The 25,729-nt window shown below is 40.5% G+C and overlaps 1 protein-coding gene across 1 annotated transcript; it reads right to left on the bottom strand.

Moving 5' to 3' along the window:
- Positions 1-14,704: 14,704 nt before the first annotated feature.
- Positions 14,705-24,166, bottom strand: pdp1.L (pyruvate dehydrogenase phosphatase catalytic subunit 1 L homeolog; the record flags this gene model as incomplete). The annotated part of the gene is given in 6 exon segments (NM_001094221.1): positions 14,705-14,795; positions 14,863-15,363; positions 16,206-16,232; positions 17,125-17,187; positions 17,408-19,816; positions 24,032-24,166. A coding segment is annotated over 1 exon segment (1,587 nt).
- Positions 24,167-25,729: the final 1,563 nt, after the last annotated feature.

Consider the following 25,729-nt stretch of genomic DNA (forward strand, 5'->3'; position numbering starts at 1 on the left):
TCTCTGTGAGACTCCATTGTTTCAGACGGAGGCAACCAGAAAGCACATTTCCTTCCTTGTTTCTCTGGTCTCCTTTTCATCTTCCAGTCTGTCACTCACACCAGTGGTCAGTGAATAGTTGATATTCCATGAAAATGCAAAGTTCATTTCTTTAAAGGGGTGGTTCACCTTTAAGTTACTGTTTAGTATGTTATAGAATGACCCATTCTAAGCAACTTTTCAATTGGTTTTTTTTTTACATTATTTGCCTTTTTTCTGACTCTTTCCAGCTTTCAAATGGGATCACTGACCCCATGTAAAAACAAATTCTCTGTAAGGCTACACATGTATAGTTATTGCTGCTTTTTATTACTCCTTTCTATTCAGGCCTCTCCTATTCATATTCCAGTCTCTTATTCAAATCCATGCATAGTTGCTAGGGTAATTTGGCCCCTAGCAACACGATTGCTGAATAAAAAGCTAAATAACGCAAAAGCCACAAATAATAAAAAATGCGAATTGTCTCAGAATATCACTATCTACATCATACTAAAAGGTGAACAACTCCTTTAATTGCACCCAGTCCCCATTTATCAGTTGCTCTGGGTGCAGTTAGTCTTCCTTCCCTAACAGTCTCCTTCTCCCAATTGACACTAGGGCTCCTTTATCTCCTGTATATTTATTTGTACTGTGTGTCCTGCTCATTCTTTTATGCAGCCTATAGTTTTATGTGTGTGTGTGTGTGTGTATAATATGAAATACATGAGCCATGAATATCCTTATAAAGTCTGATTAGTGATGTCATTTCTGTCACATGACTCACTGAAACTTATTTCAATAAATAAATGACCCCCTGTTGCAAAATATCAGGATATAAGAAGTCACATCAGAGTTCCATGACCTGTATAAAATGATGTAACTTATAATATCCTTATATTCTACTCAAGGGGGTACTTTATTCATTATATAATATATAAATATAACTCTGGGATCCGTAACCATCATATGGTATGTTATAATCCATGTATTGAAGCTCCATACTGTACCTATATATGCGTTTATAATCATGTGACTAATGCCCATACACTCCTCATGTCTTCGGACTCCTTTGCCACTAACACTGAGATGCCACTAACACTGAGATGCCACTAACACTGAGATGCCACTAACACTGGCAGGAGGGGCTTCAGGGGCCACTAACTCTCTGTTCTCTACCCAGTAGGGCCTTGAATTTATTGCCACACAGTGAATGTAACGAACTGCTTCTCCCAACTCATCTGTTACACTATTTACAGTTTTTCTCTGTTTATTGCATCTGTTATTACTTGTATCCAATCTTTATACTCCATAGACTTTAAGAGGAATTTCTAGTTGAATGCTGTTTGGTAGATCATTGCTTGTATTTTATTAAATACTTGATGAAGTTCAATGTGTGACGTGTGTTTTGTTCCCCACCTGCTGCTCAAATTGGGGGGTTAAACCCTGGAATGTGATCAAAGAAACTGGTTATCAGAATTAGGTACAGACATTGGGCAGAGGCTTTTATGCAGATCCATTCAGTCTATTTCTTATACATTACTTTATGTTTTAAAGGGGGTGTTCACTTTTAAATGAACTTTTAACTATGTTATAGAATGGCTAATTCTAAGCAACTTTTAAACTGGAATACATTTTTTCTATTTTTATAGGTTTTTAATTATTTGCCTTTTTCTTCTGACTCTTTCCAGCTTTCAAATGGGTCACTAACCCTATTTTAAATAGCAAATGCTCTGTAAGGCTACACATTTGTTATTGCTCAATCCCTCTCCTATTCCAGTCTTATATTCAAATCAATGCATTGCTGAAATTGCAGAGTGGAGAGCTGATGAATAAAAAGTAGGAACACACCAAATCCACTATTATGGATTTGTCCGAACCCCCAAATCCTTTGTGAAAGATTCAGCCGAATACTGAACTGAATCCGAACCCTAATTTGCATATGCAAATCAGTGTGGGGGGGAGCGAGCCACGGATAAAGTACGCTGCAAAATAAAAATTTACATGATTTTAAGGATTTGGATTTGGTTCGGCCAGGCACGAGGATTTGGAAGAATCCGAATCCTGCTGAAAATGGCCGAATACCGAACCGAATCCTGGTTCTGTGCATCCCTAATAAAAAAACGAAATAACTTTAAAAAACACAGATAATAATAAATGAAAACCAATTGCAAATTTTCTCAGAATATCACTCTCTACATCATACAGTTAGAGTACAAAGTAAATTCAAAGGTAAACTACCACTTTAAAGGGGTTGTTCACCTTTGAGTTGACTTTTAGTATGATGTAGAGAGTGATATTTTGGAACAATTTGCAATTGGTTTTCATTTTTTTATTTGTGGTTTTTGAGTTATTTAGCTTTTTAGTCAGCAGCTCTCCAATTTGCCATTTCTGCAATCTGGTTGCTAGGGTCCAAATTAGTCTAGCAACCATGCACTGATGTGAATAAAAGACTGAAATATGAATAGGACAGGACCCTTCTAGAAGGATGAGAAATAAAATAATAAAATGTGTAGATTTACAGACCATTTGTTCTTTAGATGGGGTGAGCGACGCCCATTTGAATGCTGGAAAGAGTCACAAGAAAAGGCAAATAAATATAAAACTATAAAAAATAAATATTGAAAATCAATGGAAAAGTTTCTTAGAATTGACCATTCTATTACATACTAAATGTTTGCTTAAAGGTGAACCACCCCTTTAAGGCTGCAAATTGCATTGATTATGAATGAAAGGGACCAGAGGTCAAATAAATGTATATTACTTATATACATTATAGTAATCCAATCACAATCATATCCGCAATATTTAGCCAAGTTCAAATAGAAAATCAGACAAATATAAAATTGATTGGCCTCCTCTCCAAATGAATGGAGCATTAGATGTATGACCACCTTTAAGGGGCCCTGTGCTTCTCATCAAATTAAATCCAGCATGTGACCGGCCCGCGCATCACTACTGGCTTGGGGTCTGAATGAACAACTTGGCTCCCCCTAATGATTCTACCTCATTAATTCTATCTTATTAATAAATATATATATATAATCTCATATCAGTGTTCTCACTTAGTCTTTATTTTTAGTTTTTTTATTTTAAATAATTACATATTTTAACCTTTCAAGCTTTAACTGCTTTCTGATCTAATTGCTAATTTATTCCAGCAATCTAGCAGGTGTTTAGAAGTCAGAATGAAAGATGAACAGATTAAAATAAACATTAGACTGAGCACTTGCAGCCAATATGGCCTGTGCTTGCAATTGCCAGAGCACCAGACATCCAGCTGTTTCAGGCTGGAAAAGGGCAGAATAAAAAACTAATCCTGAAAACAAAAACAACATGAAATAAATAATCAAGACCAGAATAAGTTCTGTAAAAGATAATTGAAAGGTGAGCTTCCCCATTAGCAGTGCAAGTTACATAATGCAGTCAAATGACAGAACTGCCAGTTGCTGGGGGCATTTCTTACTTTGACCTCTTGTTGGCGCCAAGATACTAGAAACCCCCTTAAAGGGATACTGTCATGGAAAAACATGTTTTTTCCAAAACACATCAGTTAATAGTGCTGCTCTAGCAGACTTCTGCACTGAAATCCATTTCTCAAAGGAGCAAACAGATTTTGTTATATTCAATTTTGAAATCTGACATGGGGCTAGACATCTTGTCAGTTTCCCAGCTGCCCCAGTCATGTGACTTGTGCCTGCACTTTAGGATGGAACTACTTTCTGGCAGGCTGTTATTTCTCCTACTTAATGGAACTGAATCAGTCTCAGTGGGACTTGGCTTTTACTATTAAGTGCTGTTCTTAGATCTTCCAGGGAGCTGTTATCTTGTGTTAGAAAGCTGCTATCTGGTTACCTTCCCATTGTTCTGTTGTTAGGCTGCTGGGGGTGATATCACTCCAATATGCAGTACAGCAGTAAAGAGTGATTGAAGTTTATCAGACCATAAGTCACATTACTGGAGGTAGCTGGGAAACTGACAATATGTCTAGCCCCATGTCAGATTTCAAAATTGAATATAATTAACTATGTTTGCTGTTTTGAAAAATGTATTTCAGTGCAGAATTCTGCTGGAGCAGCACTATTAACTGATGAGTTTTGAAAAAAACATGTTTTTCCATGACAGTATCCCTTTAAGGTTTTTGAAGGCCTCATTATCACTGCACAACGCTAAACTTGTCTCTGAGTTTTATGACCACCCTGTTTGTGTTGTTATATACATTGTTTATCCACTCTTCTTTCTCTCTATATTCAAGTCATGGACAAACTAATGCCCCATGAGGATATTTGATAGAGATGGGCAGAAGAAGCCACCAAGGAGCCTATATGGTGACCCTGTTTCCAGCATATGAATATGGGAGAATTGTATTAATGCACAGATTATAATATGTCTTAAAATAATGAGATTACCAAAAATATTTGATGACCAAAGCCTAATATTATAATCCATGTGGGGGCTGTGAAGCTGTAAATGTAAAGTATGGGGCAATAAAGAGACTTTCATTTGTTTTCTTTGGAATCTGAGAGTTGAGATCCCCAACCAGTAGCTTGTGAGCAACATGTTGCTCTCCAACCCCTTGGATGTTGCTCCCAGTGGCCTCAAAGCAGGTGCTTATTATTGAATTCCAGGCTTGGAGGCAAGATTTGGTTGTATAAAAACCAAGTGTACTGCCAAACAGAGCCTCAATGTAGGTTGACAATCAACATAGGGGCTACTAAATGGCCAATCACAGCCCTTATTTGGCACCCCAGGAACATTTTTCATGCTAGTATTGCTCCCCAACTCCCTTTACTTCTGAATGTTGCTCATGAGTTCTAAAGGTTGGGGATCCCTAGAACAACCCAGGAGCTGCAGTGGGACCCCAAACAACTCTGTCACTAGTTAACTCAACAGGAACCTTCTCCAGCTCACTGAGGGCTTCTTTGTACATCAGAACATACCTCTGTAAATCATGTGCAGCAAGTGAAATGGTCTGTGGGAACAGTGCAGAGCTGGGGTCCCAGGATCAATTCCAGCCAGGACACTTTCTCCAACAAGTTTGTATGTTCTCTGCGTCATGTGTCCGTCTGGGTTTCCTCTCGGTACTTTGGTTTCCTCTCACTCTCCAAAAACATACGGGGAGGGTAACTGACTCCTGATAAAATTGGTCCTATACCACATAAATCAAATGGTTGGTTTCTGTATAAGAAACTAGACAGCTAAAAGAATTAACACTGTATATATCATAATAATAGTGAATTATAGTGGAAGACATGGTCCCCATGGAATAGATTTGTAGGGATGTTAGATCAGGTGACCAGTAAATAAGGAGTGTAAACAGGATAATTTATGAGAAACCGACTATGGAAAAAGATGCTGGATAGAGTTAAAGTGCTTACAGTAATATGGTGTTGAGAGACAAAGTATATAGTAACTATTTGTATGATATTTTAGAGATAATGTGTGATTAAATAAATGCATTACAATATGTATATTGGAGCTATCTCCTCCCTATGATTTCAAAAATTCAGAAATAAAAATTGGCCCTACTGAACCTTAGATTGTAAGCTCCACTGGGGCAGGGACTTACAAATAAAGCATGATAATAATATACAACTGAATTCAGAATGTGCACCCATAGTAGATTGTACCAGTTGTCACAGTCGGGGGCAGAATTAAGGACAAACAAGAGCAGCTCCTGCCTAGGAAGCAAACAGTTTAGGAAAAAGTTGGGGGCACAATGTTTTATTGTTCATTTCCAATAACCTGTCAAAAATAGAACCAAACACCTTTGTAAAAGGCCGGGTATGGGACCTGTTATTCAGAATTCCCAGGACCTGGGATTTAATGTATGTATCACCCGGGGCACAAGTGATAGGGTGCAATGGGGCATAAATGAGCACCCCTACACTTGGAGCTAAAAGTCCTCTCTGTGTCAACTGTAAGAGGAAGGGGGAACTTGCTAGTGGATTCTCATGAAGAGCAGTCACATATGTACAGTAATAGGTTTTCAGCATGTGCTGGGCTTTTCCATGGCTCCCTAACTTGAAGGGGACAGCGAATGGGTCCAGTGGAATAGCCTGAGTTTAAGGGCAGCAATATGAGTGAGAGGCAACCCCCAATATCTTAGTTTGGATCAAGTACAAGGTACTGTTTTATTATTACAGAGAAAAAGGAAATCATTTTTAAAAATGTAATTATTTGTTCAAAAAAAGTCTATGGGAGATGGCCTTCCCAAAATTTCTTGATAACAGGTACCTGTAATTATAGGTCTATACAATGTCTTAGGATATTGTTACCTTGATCTCCAACTGTATGCTGGTGCACTCAAAAATCCAAGTGTAGTCACTGCCTGGGTGCTGGTTAAACGTGATACAAAACTTCAAAAAAGAACCGCACTCACAGGACTTCATATTAGTGCAAAATAATTTCAACGTTTCAGCTCCTAACTCAAGACGTCTTCCTGAAGATGGCTTGAATTAGGAGCCGAAACGTTGAAATAAACAAAAAGTAAGTAAAGCTCTTTTTGTCCTGTGGTACAGCCTGGACATTATGATTGCTGACTGCTTGTGGCTCTACCTGAACCTACATTTCACAATTGTATCACCGTGTGTGATTGTTCCCTTAGGTAGGGAGTATGTTATGGAGTAATACAGGCTGCTGTGGTAGAACCTGAGGTAGGAGGTCTTAGTAAGACAATTAAACCCTAAGGTAGCCAAAGTCTCAGTCAAGTCCGGGATAAGGCACCCTGTGAATGAAGTGTATAGCGGTGTGTAACTCTTGTTATAGGATATACTAGGTTATTACTAATAACTCGTTTTGGTTAATATATTTCAATTAATTATTTTATTTATTTAATTTGCTCTGAAATTGTCATGTCAATTGTATGAACTGTTTATTGCTGGATGATGATGCTGGATGATAGATAGAGATAGTGAGAGAAAGATAGATAGAATAAAATGATGATAGAGATTGATACAATAAGATGATAGATAGATAGATAGATGATAGATAGATAGATAGATAGATAGATAGATAGATAGATAGATAGATGATAGATAGATAGATAGATAGATAGATGATAGATGGATAGATAGATATAGTGAGAGAAAGATAGATATATAGATAGAATAAAATGATGATAGAGATTGATACAATAAGATGATGATAGATAATAGAGAGATGATAGACAGACAGAAAGATAAGAGTGTGGGTAAGCAGCTTTGTGCTCCACCAAGGGGAGTTAGTGTGGGGTAGGTCCCCAGTTGATACCTGCCAGACTGTAGGGCTCAGGACAGGCATAGTAAGTGAAATCCCTTGGAGAACACTGTAAGGTCCTGGTACACTGGAGGCAGACACCGTGTAAATATTTGGTGTACAAACAAAGTGCCTTTTTGTTCAGAAAATCTATGTTCCTGGTTAAGGACCACTGGCGCCCAAGTTCCTTTGTGAAAGTAAATGTATAAATAGTTATAATTCAGCCACTAGTTATCTGCTGAAGAAGGAATTATGACTGCATTAAAGACGACCTGATCTGCACATCATGGAGACCCAATTTTGGGACCAGGCCAATAGGTTAAAGGTTCCCATTTGAGTTACGTTTTAGTATTATGTAGAGTGATATTCTGATACAATTTGCAACTGGTTTTTGTTTATTATTATTTGTGGTTTTTGAGTTATTTATTTTATTTGGCAGCTTTGCAGTTTCCAATTTCAGCCATCTGGTTGCTAGGGTCCAAATTCCCCTAGCAATCATGCATTGATTTGAATAAGAGACTGGAATATAAATAGGTGAGGCCTGAATAGAAAGATGAGTAATAAAAAGTAGCAATAACAACACATTTGTAACGTTTGTTTTTAGATGGGGCCAGTGACCCCCATTTGAAAGCTTGAAAGAGTTAGAAGGCAAATAATTAAATGATAAAAAAAGAAAAAATGAAGGCCAATTAAAAAGTTGCTTAGAATTAGCCGTTCCATAACTAAAAGTTAACGTAAAGGTGAACCACCCCTTTAAGAAGCACGGTATTACACCAATGGTTGGTTGAGTATAGTGTAATAACTGTGAGAGGCAGTATTTTAGTCATATCTCGCCAAAGGTTCCTGCCATTACTGAGCACATTAAACACGTCTGGCTATTTTTAGGGGTTGTGTTTTGCATTAACCCTATCAGCCCCCCTTGGCCTGTCCAAAGTACATGGAAAGGTAGGAGAGATTGGAATATGGATGGATATATATAAGTGGATATTAGAGAAAATACAGAGTTTCACAAGCAGCTAAAAACTGTCCAGTTGATATTACAAGTTTTTCTTTCCATTGGAGTCTTCTGCCATAAATACACATTTCTCTGCCTTTTGGGATTATGACTTAATTGTCACTGACCCCTTGATGGAAAATCGGAGTCGTAGTAAAATCATCCGGAGCCCAGCGTGGATTACTGATTGCAGGAAACCTTCAACAATATGGCCGAAAGATCAATATCGGCTTATTTATTTATTTAGATATCCTCAGATACAAGGGCCGGGGGAACTGATGGCATTTCCGATATCTTCACCGTCACATTTTCCATTCGTTTTTTCCGTATTTTTTCCTTTACATAGAGACACATAGGAATCCTCAGTTACACTGCTTTTATACCACATAATTAAGCTAGTATTTAAAGTGACCAACTGCAGAAACATTGTTTCTTTTAGTTGTAATTGTGCCTGTTTAACGTTGGACTGGTCTACTAGCCATTGGGCGACGTTCCTGGTGGGCTCTGGATTCTTTGTCATAGTTTAACTTTTCCACACAAACCAACTGCCAGTCCTTTCACCCCACTCGTTTCATTTCCACAGAGCGTCACCATTGCACACTGGCCAGAGGGGTGCTTGAGGTCAGGTATAATGGTGGGATCCAGGTGTCCAATATGAATACTGATATTATTGTACAGCTGGTCCCAGAATAGGACAGGTTAAAAAATGAAACCTGATAAAGTGCAGTTGATCAGTTTGTGGTGCATGGGTAGGTGGCCATATTGTGTGTGGCTCATAGAATGTTTGTTTAGCCCTCGGTGAGGCAATTTCAGGCAACTATTGAAAACGCATCGCCGTGTGTGCATTAACGCAGGCGACTTTTCATTGTAGCCTATGGGGAAAAACGCTGAGGCAGTTCAGGGAGATAGTTGCTCAAAAGACAAGGCGATTAGTAGCCAGGCGACAAAATCTCCCTGAATCTCCTCGTGTGGCCTTACCCTTAAGCATAGGGTGGGGTATCCAAATTAAGGCTGCCTTAAGGAGAATTCAACCCTAAATTTAAAAAAAATAAACCCACCCCTACCCTACATAGACCCCCCTCCCTCCAGCCTAAGTGTTACCCCAGGCAAATGCCCCTAATGTTTTACTTACCCCTCGGTGCAGATTCAGGCATTGGAGTTCACGGGCATTGGAGTTCATGGGCGCCATCTTCAGCCGATTCGGTAATCTTTGGAATGAGACCGGCACTTCTGCAATTTCCGCAAGTTTCGTGCAGTGTCGTGAAACAGAACATTGATCCAACTGAGCATGCACCCCCACGCCGGTCTCATTCTAAAGGTTTCCAAAGAGAAGAAGATGGCGTCTGCACTGAGGGGTAAGTAAAACGTTAGGGCCATTTGCCTGGGGTGACACTGGGGGGAGGAGGGGAGTCTATGTAGGGTAGGGTTTTATAACTTTAGGGTTGAATTCTACTTTAAAGAAGGAAAGCTACAGAGTTTATTGCCAATAGATTAGCCACAATAGTGCAAGCTATAACACTAGATTTATTCTGCATAATTCTTTACCATACCGGAGTAAAAAGCTCTAGAAGTGCTGTTTGTTTAGAATAGCAGCTGCCATATTAGTTTGGTGTGACATCACTTCCTGCCTAGTCTTTCCCTGCTCACTCATAGCTCTGGGCTCAGATTACAGCAGTAAGAGGAGGGAAGAGGAGCAAACTGAGCATGCCCAAGCCCTAGCCCAGGAGGTTTAAGCTGAAAGAAGGAAGTCTGATACAGAAGCCCATGTGTACACAATAGAAGGAAAGAAATGTGGTGTTTCTTTTGACAGGGGACTCAGAGCAGCATTACTTTGAGGGTTTACTGGTATATTTATATTGATATATTCAATAAAAAAAGCTTTCTGATAAAGCTTACTTAATTTTAGCCTTTCCTTCTCCTTTAAGGCCAAGGCCCATCTGATAAGTAGGGCAGAAGTCACATGATGGACTGTATTATGGATTAGATGAAGGTTAAAGAGGTGGTTCTTTGACTATTGTGTAGAATAGGCAATTCTAATCAACTTTTCAATAGGTCTTCATAATTTATTATTTTTATTGTTTAAAGTGGACCTGTCACCCAGACACAAAAATCTGTATAATAAAAGTCCTTTTCAAACTAATAAAAAATAGAAATTGGATTTCATGTTTAAAGCATTCATAGCTGTTGTAAGCTCATTTAAAAATCTCAGCTGTCAATCAAATAATGTCTGTCACTCCTCTATGCCAGTGGCATAGAGGCGGGGCAGACAATTACTTTCACTTTCCATTCAGCACTTCCTAGATGTCACTGCTCTCCCCACATTCCCCCATTCTCTTTACCATTTAATTGTGTAGCCAGGGCATGGGGATGGACATCAGGTCCTCCATTCTGGTGCACAAACAAGATTCTGAGATGACAAAAGGCTTGTCTTAATAACAGTGTCCACAAGATGGCTGCTGCCTGCTTCCTATAATTTTGAAATCCCAGACTGAAGGAAACAAGATTCAAATAATTTACATAGTGTAATTAAAGTTCATTTTGCTTGACTAATGTGATAAAATAGGATTTTGAATAATTTCTTTGGGTGACGGGTCCCCTTTAATCATTTGTCGTCTTCCTCTGACTCTTTCCTGCTTTCAAATAAGAGTCTCTGACCCCATTTAAAAAACAAATGCTCTTTAAGGCTACACATTTATTGTTATTACTACTTTTTATTACTCATCTTTCTATTCAGGCCTCTCCTATTCATATTCCAGTCTCTTATTCAAATCAATGCATGGTTGGTAGGGTAATTTGGGAGAGAACCGTGGTGGGGGGGACATTTGTCTGATTTTGTATATGCACTTAGTGATTGGATTATACCACAAGTAATGTACATTTATTAGACATCTGAACCCTGTCATTTATAATCGATACAATTTGCAGGGTTGATGCCTTAAAGGGGTAGTTCACTTTAAAATTAACTTTGATGTGGCGAGTAATATTCTGAAACCAATAGGTTTTTATTTATTATTATTTATTTATTATTTTTTAAAGTTATTGAGCTTTTTATTCAGCAGCTCTGCAGTCTGCAAATTCACCAATCTGGTTGCTAAGATCCAAATGACCCTAGCAACCATGCATCGATTTGAGTATGAGACTGGAATAGGAGAGGGACCGAAGAGCAATAACAATAAATGTGTAGCCTTACAGAGAATTTGTTATTTTAAACGGGGTCAGTGACCCCCATTTGAAAGCTGGAAAGAGTCAGAAGAAAAAGGCAAATAATTAAAAACCTATAGAGAAAAAAAGGTTTAAAAAATCAACACACACCTAATACCATTTATTTGGAACAAGAAAGTCCCAAGAATCGCTTGGGAGAAACTAACCGCACCATACAACGAGGCTGGCCTAGCCCTGCCCAACTTCTAGCTATATTATTTGGCATCACAAATATACTACTTCTATTGGTCCCTATAACCCCAATATGACCCTCCAATGTTTACTGATAGGATCCATGGAAGGCATGAGGAATATACCATATTGTTCAATGGCGGACCTGGACAATCTCCCACCGACTAAGACTGTCCCCCATACCTCATGGCTACAAGCCTTAAAATACCTCAAATATAAACCCCCTCTTCTTACCATGTCTCTCCCTTTATGGGGCAACTCAAATCGCCCACAGTTCTGTGTACTAGAGAACTTTCAGTATTGGCCCTCAAGGTATCAAATATCTAAAAGACCTTATCAAAGACTCCAACTTTGCTTCATATCCTACAACAGCGGATCACTAAACAGCAATTGCCTTCAGTTCAGCACCCTCTCACCTACTCTTTTTGTCACCAATATAGAAGATACCCTCGCAGCCGACAATCCCACAAAACTAACGGCAAACCTACACTGCAATATTCTGGGAGGAACCCCCTCAACTTTCACATCTGCCCAAGCACAATGGTCAGAATACAGACCTACTCTATCCCAAGACGACTGGGATGAAGCCACTGAGCATATGTAGAAACCTCTTAGCTCGATTCGAGCCTATGACTATGGGGCCCATTTACTTAGTTCAAATGAATGAATAGAAGAAAAAAAAAACTTCAAATTTCAAACGTTTTATTTGGCTACTTCGAATCGAACTAAAAATCGTTCGACTATTCGATAGTTGAAGTACTGTCTCTTTAAAAAAAAAAACAAAAAAAAAAAACAAAAAAAAAAACAAAAAAAAACTGACCCCCCTAGTTCGCCACCTAAAACCTACTGAAGTCAATGTTAGCCTATGGGGAAGGTCCCCATAGGCTTTGTTATCTTATTTTGGTCGAACAAAAATCGTTTGATCGAATTGCGGTAAATCCTTCGACTTAGATATTGGAATTTGAAGGATTTCAATTCGGCATTCAAATATCGAGGGTTTATTAACCGTCGATATTCGACCATAAGTAAATTTGCCCCTAAGTGTCCCTGGTAGACACGAAACGCATCAGGCCTTAATTATGGAGAATAAAATGTAATCTTTTTAACCTTTTACAATCTGATTTTGATCTTACTACTGTGTGGGTCCAGGCTTGTGCCAGCCTCCTTTGATGTTTCCTTGATTTGAGACAGACTAATACACTACAAACTCTTTCATCAACTATATGTAACCCCAGTCAAGCTTGAGCGCATGGGGAAAACTCCCCACGACCATTGCCCTCGATGTAACACCCAACTTCTACCACATGGTATGGAAATGCCTGACCATAGCCTCCTATTGGACACAAATAATAAAACTCTGGCCACATATTGGGTCTCCCTCATTCTGCTTACTAGGAATTATCAACAATGTCCTTACCACAAACCAGGCCGCTTGAGGACCAGAGTGTTACTATACTATGCCAAAAAAACTGGATGAGCCCTAATCTACCTAATTAAATCCTCTATCCCCCTCATTAAGTTTACTTATGAGGCCAGAGGCAGTTACAAAAAATTTGATGATCTTATGTACTATATAAACACACTGTATCTACTGCATACCTCTCTCTCTCTCAATAAAAAATGGCCAATTGAAAAGTTGAAAAATTCTATAACATACTAAAAAGTTTATTTAAAAGTCAACAACCCATTTATAACAAGTAATGTATAAGAAATATACTGAATGGATCTGCATAAAAGCCTCTGCCCAATGTCTGTACCTAATTCTGATAACCAGTTTCTTTGATCACATTCCAGGGTTTAACCCCCCAATTTGAGCAGCAGGTGGGGAACAAAACACACGTCACACATTGAACTTCATCAAGTATTTAATAAAATACAAGCAATGATCTACCAAACAGCATTCAACTAGAAATTCCTCTTAAAGTCTATGGAGTATAAAGATTGGATACAAGTAATAACAGATGCAATAAACAGAGAAAAACTGTAAATAGTGTAACAGATGAGTTGGGAGAAGCAGTTCGTTACATTCACTGTGTGGCAATAAATTCAAGGCCCTACTGGGTAGAGAACAGAGAGTTAGTGGCCCCTGAAGCCCCTCCTGCCAGTGTTAGTGGCATCTCCGTGTTAGTGCCAGGGCAGAGGAGTCAGAAGACATGAGGAGTGTATGAGCATTCTAGAGATGCACGATTAGGCCGAATCCTTCTGCCAGGCCGAACCAAATCCGAATCCTAATTTGTATATGCAAAGTAGGGGCAGGGAGGTAAATTGCGTGACTTTTTGTTACAAAACAAGGAAGTAAAAAATGTTTTCCCCTTCCCACCCCCAATTTGCATATGCAAATTAGGATTCGGTTCAGTATTCGGCTGAATCTTTCGCGGTGGGTTCGGCCGAATTCAAAATAGTGGATTCGGTGCATCCCTAGTAGTCACATGATTATAAACTCGTATATATATATGTACAGTATGGAGCTTACACTTCGATATATGAATTATTACATCCCATATAATGGTTACTTATCCCAGAGTTATATTTATACATGTATATTGAATATAATGAAAATAATAAAGTACCCCTCTATTAAAATATAAGGATATTATAGGTTACCGAGGAGTTACATGACCATATATTTATACAGGTCATAAAACTCCAACAGGGGGCAATTTATTTATTATAAGTTTCAGCGAGTCATGTGACAGAAATGACATCACTAAGCTTAGATTATAACTGATGACATCACTAATCCCCTAAACCCTTTACAAGGATATTCATAGCTCGTGTATTACATATTATAAACACACACACATAAAACTATAGGCTGCATAAAAGAATGAGCAGGACACACAGTACAAATAAATATACAGGGTTCTTAGTGTCCGGCCTGAACATCACACGGGAGATAAAGGAACCCTAGAGTCAATTGGGAGAAGGAGACTGTTAAGGAAGGAAGACTATCTGCACCCAGAGCAACTGATAAATGGGGACTGGGTGTAATTAATGGAGTTGTATGATTTAGAGAGTGATATTCTGAGACCATCTGTAATTGGCTTTCATTTTTTTTTTTTTTCTATTACTTGTGGATTTGAATTTAGCTTTTTATTCAGCAAGCTCTCCAGGAATCTGGTTGCCAGGATCCAAATTACCCTAGTAACCATGCACTGATTACAGAGTCTGGAATATGAATAGGAGAGACCTGAATAGTAAGATGAGCAATAAAAAGTAGCAATAACGATACATTTGTTTTTTTTAGATGGGGTCAGTGACCCCTATTTAAAAGCCGAGAAGGTCAGAAGAAGGCAAATTCAAAAAACAATATCAAATAAATAATGAAGGCAGTTGCATTCTAGAACATACTAAAAGTTAACTTAAGTCAAGCTTTAAAGGAAACCTTCTAAAGTCAAATCCCCCCCCGCCCAGTCCAAACCACAGTCCAACACCCCTAACCAGGCCTGTTTATTGTAGGGATGCACCGAATCCAGGATTCGGCCTTTTTCAGCAGGATCCTTCTGCCCAGCCGAACCGAATCTGAATCCTAATTTGCATATGCAAATTAGGGGTGCGGAGGGAAATTGCGTGACTTTTTGTCAGAAAACAAAGAAATAAAATTGTTTCCCCTTCCCAGCCGTAATTTGCATATGCAAATTAGGATTCGGATTTGGTTAGGTATTCGGCCAAATCTTTCGCAAAGGATTTGGGGGTTCGGCCCAATCCAAAATAGTGGATTCGGTGCATCCCTAGTTTATTGTACATTATTATGAAAGGCAGCACAGCGGGTGGCGGCCATTATCACACACTGCTTCAGGTCCTCGTCTCTGAAATCACCATGTGCAGTCAGGTCAAGTCTGAATCAGCTTCAGCTCCAGAATCAGATTCAACATTCCTGGGGCCTAAATTAGTAGGTATTCATTTCTCCCTTGTCTTCAACAGAAAATCAGATGTTGGTCAATGAGGATCTCTTTAAATAGACAGTAATGTGTGAGTGCACATATCACATACTGGGCACATACTCTTTCTTTCTGAAGTATTTATAGATGAGGGTGGGCTTTACTGCACTGGTCTCCCTTTACTCATGGCACCCGATACTCTGAGATTCCAATGGACCTCACCCTGACAATTCCCCTCAAACTGAGCAGTGCATGAAAATGTACAACATTTGCCTATTTAGTTATAATATTCATATTTGATTAATTTTATCAGAGACCACTATTACATCATTCATTTATGACAAACTTCCTCTTCCACCAGGAGTGTTTCAGAGAGATAATGGACCTTTATAAATAAATCCCTCACATCCACCACTAACCGAAGGTGTCTCAGGTTTACAGAGAAGGAGCCCATCATAAGGGATAAACAATTGTAGCAGGTAATTTCCCACAACTGCTAAGAAGGAAAATGACATTACTTTTCAATTGCACTGCTCTTCACGTACCAGATGTAGTACAGCTCTTAAGATGCATTCTTTAAAATCTCATGGATGTTCCTTATAAAAGGATAAATAAAGACAAGGGATGGTGCTTGGGATTAAATGGGACACAGGTAATCCAATACGATTAATTATTAGGGATGCACCGAATCCTTCTGCCTGGACGAACCGAATCCAAATTTGCATATGCTAATTTGGGGCGGGTAGGGAAATCTCTGGACTTTTTGTCACAAAACAAGGAAGTAAAAAATGTTTTCCCCTTCCCACCACTAATTTGCATATGCAAATTTGGATTTGGTTCGGTATTCGGCCGAATCTTTTCACAAAGGATTCGAGGGTTCGGCCGAATCTAAAATAGTAGATTCAGTGCATCCCTATTAAAGGAAAACTATACCCCCAAAATGAATACTTAAGCAACAGAGTTTATCTTCAAATTGAATGACATATTAAAGAATCTTACCAAACGAATATATATTTACATAAATATTGCCCTTTTACATCTCTTGCCTTGAACCACCATTTCGTGACTCTATCTGTGCTGCCTCAGAGATCAGCTGACCAGAAATACTACAACACTAACTGTAACAGGAAGAAGTGAGGAAGCAAAAGGCAGAACTCTGTCTGTTAATTGGCTCATGTGACCTTACATGTGGTTTGTATGTGTGCACAGTGAATCTTACGATCTCAGGGGGCGGCCCTTATTTTTTAAAGTGGCAATTTTCTATTTATGATTACCCAATGGCACATACTACCTTTTAATAGAGACCTAAATTGTTTGGGGGGGTATAGTTTTCCTTTAAATATAAACAAGCAACCCCAGGCCTAGTTACAGCAGCTCCCTTTGCAGAGTTTCAAGAAAGAGAGACCCCTAATCCAAGGCTTGATATTCACAGGCACCTCCACAAGGAACTTAAATGAAAGGCATCAAGACATTAACAAGTTTGCCCCTGGAGAGTATTCATTGCATTACAGCTCACAATTAATACTAGCTGGGTCCTCTGGTGACACCACCATGACACTAATAATATCCAGCCAGTTATATGTGGTTTACAGCCTATAGGTTCTTACCATCAGCCAATCCCAAAAAGCCTCTATGCACAACCAATGTATCTACCACTAATTGTTCAGCCTTAAGGGTAGGGACACACTGGGCGATTTGGGGAGTTGCCTCACGAGGAAACTTCGGGCGACTTCGGAAAACGAATCGCCGCGTGTGATTAGCGCAGGCGATTTTTCATTTTAGCCAGGCGCAGAGCGAGGGGAGGCATTCGGGGAGAAAAGTCGCGGAAAGTCGCGGCGATTAGTCGCCAGGCGACTAAATCTCCCCAAATCGCCCAGTGTGTCCCAGCCCTAAAGCTGTGGGGAGCAATAAAACCTTCAAAGAGAACTCTAAGCAATGACAGGTAACCGGTCACATTTGTGTGAAGTTTTGTGGAAACTGTTCAAGCACAATTCACCTTCTCATACAAAGTGTCTGACACTAACTGTGCCATCTTAACCTTTCAATGGTTCACACAGCGGCCATGCTTAAATGTGGAAGACACATCCCAATCAAGATCATGCTCCTTGATGCTGATAATTATACGTAGGTACTATCAGCATCCTAAAATAGTGAGTTGCAAGGAAGCAAGAAACAAAAGAATGGGATTTGGATATGCAAACATAGAAAAAAACATGGAGTATTTGCAGGAACTTTCCCAACATCTGCAAGCATGGAGTTCATACTAAGGGTTGTTTATTGCACACAGTGCAGCAGACAGATACTTTAGATACTGAAAAAACAACCACAATATACAGAAGATTGTAGTTTGCCATATTCCCCAACAAAAGCCTAATTTTGCAAAGGATCCCCCTCCCCCAAGTCATGTTTCCAAATAATGAGCATTAAATAAGTGCTGCAACTGCATAGAGAACACGTGGAGCAAATACATCAGAAAAACAGTCCCAAAACTGCATAAAATTGGTTATTAAACATGTTCTGCATTGATCCGGGCATTCAACTCTTGAGCAACTGTAAATGCATCAGCACGTGGGATATTATTCTTAGAAATTATGTTTTCCTTCAAAGATCAAGTTGCTTTACCCCTTCCACTTTGGTAGCTATATGTAATACATGCATATTGTATGTCACTGATCTTTATTCTGATGTGCTCCAATGACGTGTGAGTTGAACTGAACCACTAGAATTGTAATATCGTCTCTGTACATCCGGGCCAATTCTTCTGGCAGACTGAGCATTTTTGACAGACGCTCGTGGTCTACAGCTCCAAATTCATTGTTGCCCACCGCGTGACGTATTAAATGGGTGGCTGCATTTTGATCTTCAAACATTGAAGAAGTCCTGGCCCTTCTTTCCATTAATAACCCTTGCATCTGTCCCAGAGTGACTTTGTAGCCTCCTACAGCTAGAGGCTGCTGGTGATGAACTCCTGTTAGATACTCTCCTACTATTCTTACCACATCTTGCCTGTGCATGGTTTCCCAAAGACCGTCAGTAGCCAAAATGAGAAATTTATCCTTTGGTCGTAACCTATGATATATCACTTCTGGCTCAGCAGTTAAATACGGAGGGGTGTGGTAGTTAGGAGGGATAAATTTTGTATACTCATTGTCATTGAGTTGATCTGGGCCAGACTCTACAACACGTTTCTGGAGGTCAATGCTCCATTTAAACTTTACGTCTCCGAAAGCTCTGAATGGCATCAATAATCCAAGAAGTCGATCCTGTTTGACGATAGTCTTAACCTCCTTCGGGTGTTCTGATTTGACTCTTATTATTTCTGATTCATTCTGAGCATTATGGTCGTGAGACATTGTCACTGCTGACCATGACCCATCTTCCTCCTGGACACCAAGAAGCGCCCGACTGTCACCCGTGTTGGCAACATGCAAATCTACCCCATCTACGTGAGCCACGCAAGCGGTAGCTCCAGAAAAAGCGACACGCAAGACCCAGTAGTTCAGAAAAGAATTTGGGTCTCCAACTTGTGCTTCCAAAGAAAGGTCATTATCTAGTCTTTTAAATGAGTTAATAAGCGCTTCCTTTACATCAGTAGTCTCACCCGTGTTAAGGTCAATCAACTCTTGCCAATAGGTCCTTAAGCTATTGAAATACATCTTTGAAGCCTCCTTACTAAAATAATCGTTTGGATGCTTGTGCCACTGTAATATGGGCAACAAAGCTCGGCCACTTTCCACCGCATTTTCAATTTCAAGCAGAGTCTCCTGAGGCAGCAGAGAAACCGCGATGTAATAGAAGAGTCTTTCACTGACGGCCTGAGCACAAGCACAACCGGCGTGTCCATCAAATACACCGAGCAGCATCCCTCTGCTCTGTAGGCATGTCGCTGCACTTCTCCGGTCCTCAATTGGAGCATTTGCTGGCAACTGGTTGCTGTCAAACCCAAGGATGGAGCTGATATTTTTTCCATCAAACTCTGGAACTTTAAAACTGTATTCATTGGCCTTGAGAATACTGTTGACCTGTGGCGGGGTGAGGTAAAACCTTTGCGGAGTAGTTACGTATCTCCTCACTTGAGCACATCTGGGGTTGTGAAAGGCTGATACGTGCCTCGTATCTGACCCTAGTTTTAACGAAGAGTGGCTTGATGAGCAACAAAGATGCTTGTGGTGGCAGTAGCATACAGAACTGCATATTCTGCCAAATTCACAGTTTCTAATCAGAGGGAAAAGAAGCCGAGTTGGAGCCGACATTGCATCAAACAGTAAGGAGGGAGAACAACTTCTGCCTGGCACGCCTGGAAAATAAAACAAAAATCCATGAGACATATAGTAGGCAAAGGCAACATCAAACACTATGGACTAATTCAAGCTTTTGTCTAAGAAAGAACAAAGACAACAAACAAAAATAAACTGGTAGAGCATGCATGAGAATAAATGCCACCATCATGCCTGATAAAAATGCCATAAAACAGACGATGAATGGAAAGTAGAATTTATAGAAGCCATGCTGCTCCCACTTGAAGTATCACAGGACAGAAATGCGTGGGGAAGCTTTTCATAACTCAGGTGTTGAATGAACACAGAGAGGATATTTATTTGATCATTTGGACAGCAAATCTTACATAACAGCTCATAAGTCACTATAAATGGCCGACAGTGTGCACTGCTTATTCCAAGTGTCAGATGGACTACTGTTGGGCTCAAATGTCTCGGAACATTGCACAACATGATATAGCCTAGGGCTGAGTTGTATATTAATATGAACATATCGAGATCATAATTGTTGGAGCAAACTTAAGCTGGATATACACTCACTGGTACACATATATGGTCAAGATGCCAAACGAGGGGAATCTTTGTCAATTGGACCAACAAAGAGTTGGACCAAAGTCCGCTAATCAAAGTGATTACACAGGGTACCCAGGTAGTGTTGTTGGTCATAGGCCACATACATGGACTAAAAGTCCTCTCCAATCAAGATTTTTAATGGTCAGAATGATATCAGGTCTGAATGTATCTTGGTTGGTAAAGGGGGTTGGCAAAGGGGATGTAGAAATCTGCCAGATCAGTCAAAGCAATTACAAAGAAGTTACATTAAGCTGGCCATAGACGCAAAGATGTAGTTGTATGAAATAAAGATTCATAGGATTTACGAAAACGTGTGGACCAGGAATAATCATACTGATATTTATCAGCGGTTTAGTTGATCAGACAGGTTAGAAGATTTCTGTCAGCTAATGATCATATCTCTGCACGGATTGCCTATCCTGACGATATCACTGGGTGACGGTCACTACTAATTGTTGGACATAAGTTCCATATGATTACTGTGTCAATTAATGGCACGAGCATCATCTGATTTGTTATTTTCACGACTTTATTTAATCTGAATGGTTAGTTGTAGATCGTTACATTGAAACAAATGATCTTTTGTCATAGAAAGAATAAAATCTGCACGTCTATGGCCGGCTTTAGACCAGAACCCACATCTCCCCCTGTGACTCTTTACAAACCACTCAATGTAAATATCACCAGTCATGGACCAAGTGTAGTATAATGCACCTAAATGCAGCAGGTAAGTACAAGTAAACATGTAAGTGATCACATTTCGTCCAATGTTACACAACCTACAAGACAACCATACTTGCTGTACAGACGTACAAAACCCTGCAATGGACAACTGGAAAGACTGGCAATGTTAAGGAGCTTCAATATCACCTACTTGCCACTATCCCTAAACCCTGGTAAGAGATCAAACAGTTGTTATATCTCCAGAAGATAAGAGCTGTATATCACATAGTGAATACTGGTTAGCATCATGCTGCATGGCAAAGGGAAAGATCACTAGTACAGGTATGGGACCCATTATCCGGAAACCCGTTATCCAGAAAGTTCCGAATTACGGGATGGCTGTCTCCCATAGACTCCATTATAATGAAATATTAAATTTAAAAAGTGATTTCCTTTTTCTGTGTAATAATAAAACAGTAGCTTGTACTTGATCCAAACTAAGATATAGTTAATCCTTATTGGAAGCAAAACCAGCCTATTGGGTTTATTTAATGTTTAAATGATTTTTATTAGATTTAAGACAGATCTAAATAACGGAAAGATCCCTTATCAGGAAAACCCCAGGTCCCGAGCATTCTGGATAATGGGTCCCATACCTGTATATCTAACCCTGCAGCTCAATAGGTTTAAGAGCACACAACAAACCTGGAAGATTGAGACAAAACAAAGCTGAAGCTGCTAATTACAGGTCTATTATTGACCTTTCAACGAATATAGATTATTTTGCATAATTATTTGTTCATTTATGTCCGTGTCAGATTTTAGGAAGAGGAATCCTATGTAAAAATACTCCTGGGGCAAACACAACACACAAGGAGAAGCTTCACAGTATTCTGTAGCCCTGCATGATGCCGAACACCAACAACTGCCTTTCTAAACCTCTAATCAGTGTTTCTCCTGCAGTCTCTTATTCAAATCAATGCATGGTTGCTAGGGCAATTAGAACCCTAGCAACCAGATTGCTGCAACTGCATACTGGAGAGCTGCTGAATAAAAAGCTAAATAACTCAAAAATCACAAATAATAAAAAATAAACCATTTGCTAATTGTATCACTATCTATATCATACTAAACATTAATTTAAAGGTGAACAACCTCAAGCCATAAAGCAACACTTTGCAGACACTCAGCAAGATGCCTTTAATAAAAAATAAAATAAAAAAAAAAGTTACTTAAGACCCCATTTCTATCCTTTACTATTAATAGCACTGGTATCAGGAATCACCCATGGGTGCCCCGCACATCTCCCTACACTGCATACAATACACTCAGACACGGGGAGGACCAGGGTGAATTCTAAAAAACACGTCAGGTTTATCTGTTTCTGGCTGCTGCTTCAGAATCAATAAAGTGTAAGTTCTAGGGAGCAGGGACCCTGTATGAAATGCTTTCAGGTTTATTTATATACAAGTTACATAATAACCGTACAATACACACAAGCCACTCCTAGCAGCAGTGTGACGAATGAAGATAACCCACAAGATGTGTAACAACCTCTATGGATACCTTATTACAGGGCTGCCTGACTCTTTGCATGCAGTGATTATATCAAAAGGATGAGTTTACAAGCAGAAGTCTATGGAGCCTAGAGGCAGGCAGTAAGGAAGCAGGAACAAACCCAATTAGCAGAAGTTTTAATGACAAGTGTATCGAGTGATGATAAAGTGACAAGGTGCCAGATAGCAAAGCGGTCTCTTTTACTCCTTCAAATCTTCTTTAATCCTGTGATTTACACCCACATGTGCTGGCAGAGACCTCGGCTGTAACTGAGATGCTTTGTCTAGACTCTCCCGACAGTCTCTAGCTATGAGAGGATGGCGGGCTGCAGGACAGGAAAGGGTTAAGTAACGGGGCCATTCCAATATCAATCATAGAGCAATCAGCTGTCCTGTAGCTGTTCCAAGACCAGTACTCCCAGTAACCTTAGCCACCCAAGACCAGTACTCCCAGTAACCTTAGCCACCCAACAAATGACAGGGGAAGGAAATACAGGGAGCGCTTGTTCCTCAAGGAGGAACAGATCTCAGACACCCATGTAACCCCCAAATTTTCAGAGTTTCCTCAATTCAGTATCATATAGTTCCTGTCGGTGCTCCTTCTTTTGCACGTTTCACATTGTTGTAGCCCCCCACTTAGCTAGTTGCTGGGCAACAAGACACACACGTGCTACATCCCCAGTGTTGGCCGACTCTTCCTATGATATAAGGCACAGGTTCATTATTCTGCTCTGCACCCCCTGTCTGAAATATGATGCACAGTTTAACATTCCTGACATTTCTCCCCGACTTTAACACCTGCCTTTGCCCAATCCCTGCAGTATGAGGAGTCACAGTCCTGCAACATGATGCACAGGTAACACATTCCTGCCTGGCCTTAATCCCAGTATAATGCACAGGTATCAGTATATAACAATACAATAGGAGACACAGGTATCAGTATATAACAATACAATAGGAGACACAGGTATCAGTATATAACAATACAATAGGAGACACAGGTATCAGTATATAACAATACAATAGGAGACACAGGTATCAGTATATAACAATACAATAGGAGACACAGGTATCAGTATATAACAATACAATAGGAGACACAGGTATCAGTATATAACAATACAATAGGAGACACAGGTATCAGTATATAAATACAATAGGAGGCACAGGAGGAAGATGTAGAAATGTGTGAGCCCCTCAGCAGCAGCAGAAGAGAAAGATGTGGAGGAGGGGGAGGAGGAGGAGGAGGATACATACCGATGCGCCTGGGCCCGGGACATACACACATTCTCCTGTCACAACAAGATGAGAACATCCACCAACCGGCAGCACCGCCCGGCGGGACAGGACACACGGGGGAGACACTCCGACACGGAAACAGAAAGAGACACAACAGAGAGAAGCAAAGGGGACAGAGAGTGCGAAGCGAGGGGTTGTGTGTACCTGCAGCCACTCTCACACGGCTCTAGCGCGTCCCTCCCTCCGAGGGGAAACCCACAGACGCGGGTGGGGGAGAAGTTGGCGACTGAGGGGGAAAAAGGAGAATGAAGCCCACAGTGCGTCACACCGAGCTGCAGCCCTTCCACTCACAATCTAAAGCCCACTCCCCCACCGGTAGCAATAGCAGCAGCAATAAGAGTAGCCAATTCCCGCCCTGGGTTTCTAGGATTGGCTGAGGCAGTGACGTATTCCCGCCCATGGCCGCTTTGATTGGTTGTCACTCTGTCATGTGCCAACCCAGAGCCAATGGACAGCTCCTCTGAAACACTATACAACAAAAAGGACGGAAAGTGCATTGGGTTCATGTGCAGGAGACGGGGGTCTGGGCGGTCACGTGAGAGGCTGAGTGACAGACTGAGGCTCAGTTACTGAACAGTTGTTCTGTGGGTCTGCGAGTTTAGCGCTTCTAATGAAAGTACAGAGAGAGGAGCTGCAGAAGGGAAGCATCAGTAAGTGATTATAAAGTCAAAGGGAGAAGCTGAGCCCGTCACTGGCAGCATGAAATAGGATCCACTGCAGGTTTAGCCACTCCCCCTCCTTCCCCAGACTCTCCCTGTTTAACCCTTTCACTGCCACACGATTCTTCTTAAAAGGGAACCTCTACTGCCAGGCCCGGACTGGCAATCTGTGGGTTCTGGCAAATGCCAGAGGGGCTGCTATAAGTTGCTATAGAAAGTCGGTATTTAGTGGGCTGGTGGGGGCTGTTTGGGCCTCTGTGTACCTGAAATGCCAGGGCCTATTTTAATTCTCAGTCCGGACTGCCAAGCGGTTTTTAGACGTTTAGAACCCATCTCATTTACTAGGATTTTGTGACAAGAAAACCTACAAGAAATAAGACAAAGATATCTTGTATTTTTCATAACGAATTGGGCTTCGACACTGTAACATCATTTTGTACTTTTTTCCGGAGATGTAATAAAAATGTCCAATGAAATATGTTAAAGGAGACATTGTGTAAAAAATAAGAACGTAAAACCCTAATAATCCCAACCTTCTTTTGCACTTCCTGCTTCCTGAATTCCCAGGCTGTGCAGGGGAGCCGGTGTTACTCAGCTCACTGCACTGTAGGACAGGAACCAATCAGAAGCTAGCAGGACCTGATAGGGAACTGAAGCCTGTCTGTGCTTGTGTGACTGCAGGGCTGTGATTGGCTGTCCCTCTCCTACTGTGCTTCTGGCAGGGACCGTTAGGACACGCCCACCCCTCATTTGAAACACTGACAGGGACCAGGGAACATCTATAGGGAGCTCTAATAAAGGGGCTATTTTTAATATCTGTAACTGTTGCTCAGACGCACCCCTCCAGAACCGCTATACTTGTGCTGCCCAAATTGGTCTCCCGCACTGACACCAAGCCATTGAAGTTTTAGCCCTCTACTGACTTTGTGGCCGACATGTTGGCCGTGTGCGCGTCACGTCCTGTGTCTCCCTCTGTGAAGTGCGCAACTATGACGTTGCCTTGTACCACCTGACCTGATCACCGCTCGCATGGGGCAAGTAAAGGATCTGGTACGCATGTGCAGGGCTTGCAAAATCTCTACTGCGCACGTGCGAGCCCTATTAATGCCAATTTGGATAGCAAGAGGGATGGCTTTTTTTATTATATGCACCTTGCAAAAATTTGCAATACAATCTTGGGTTA

The sequence above is a fragment of the Xenopus laevis genome, chromosome 6L (assembly GCF_017654675.1).
Source record: "Xenopus laevis strain J_2021 chromosome 6L, Xenopus_laevis_v10.1, whole genome shotgun sequence".
NCBI lineage: Eukaryota > Metazoa > Chordata > Amphibia > Anura > Pipidae > Xenopus > Xenopus laevis.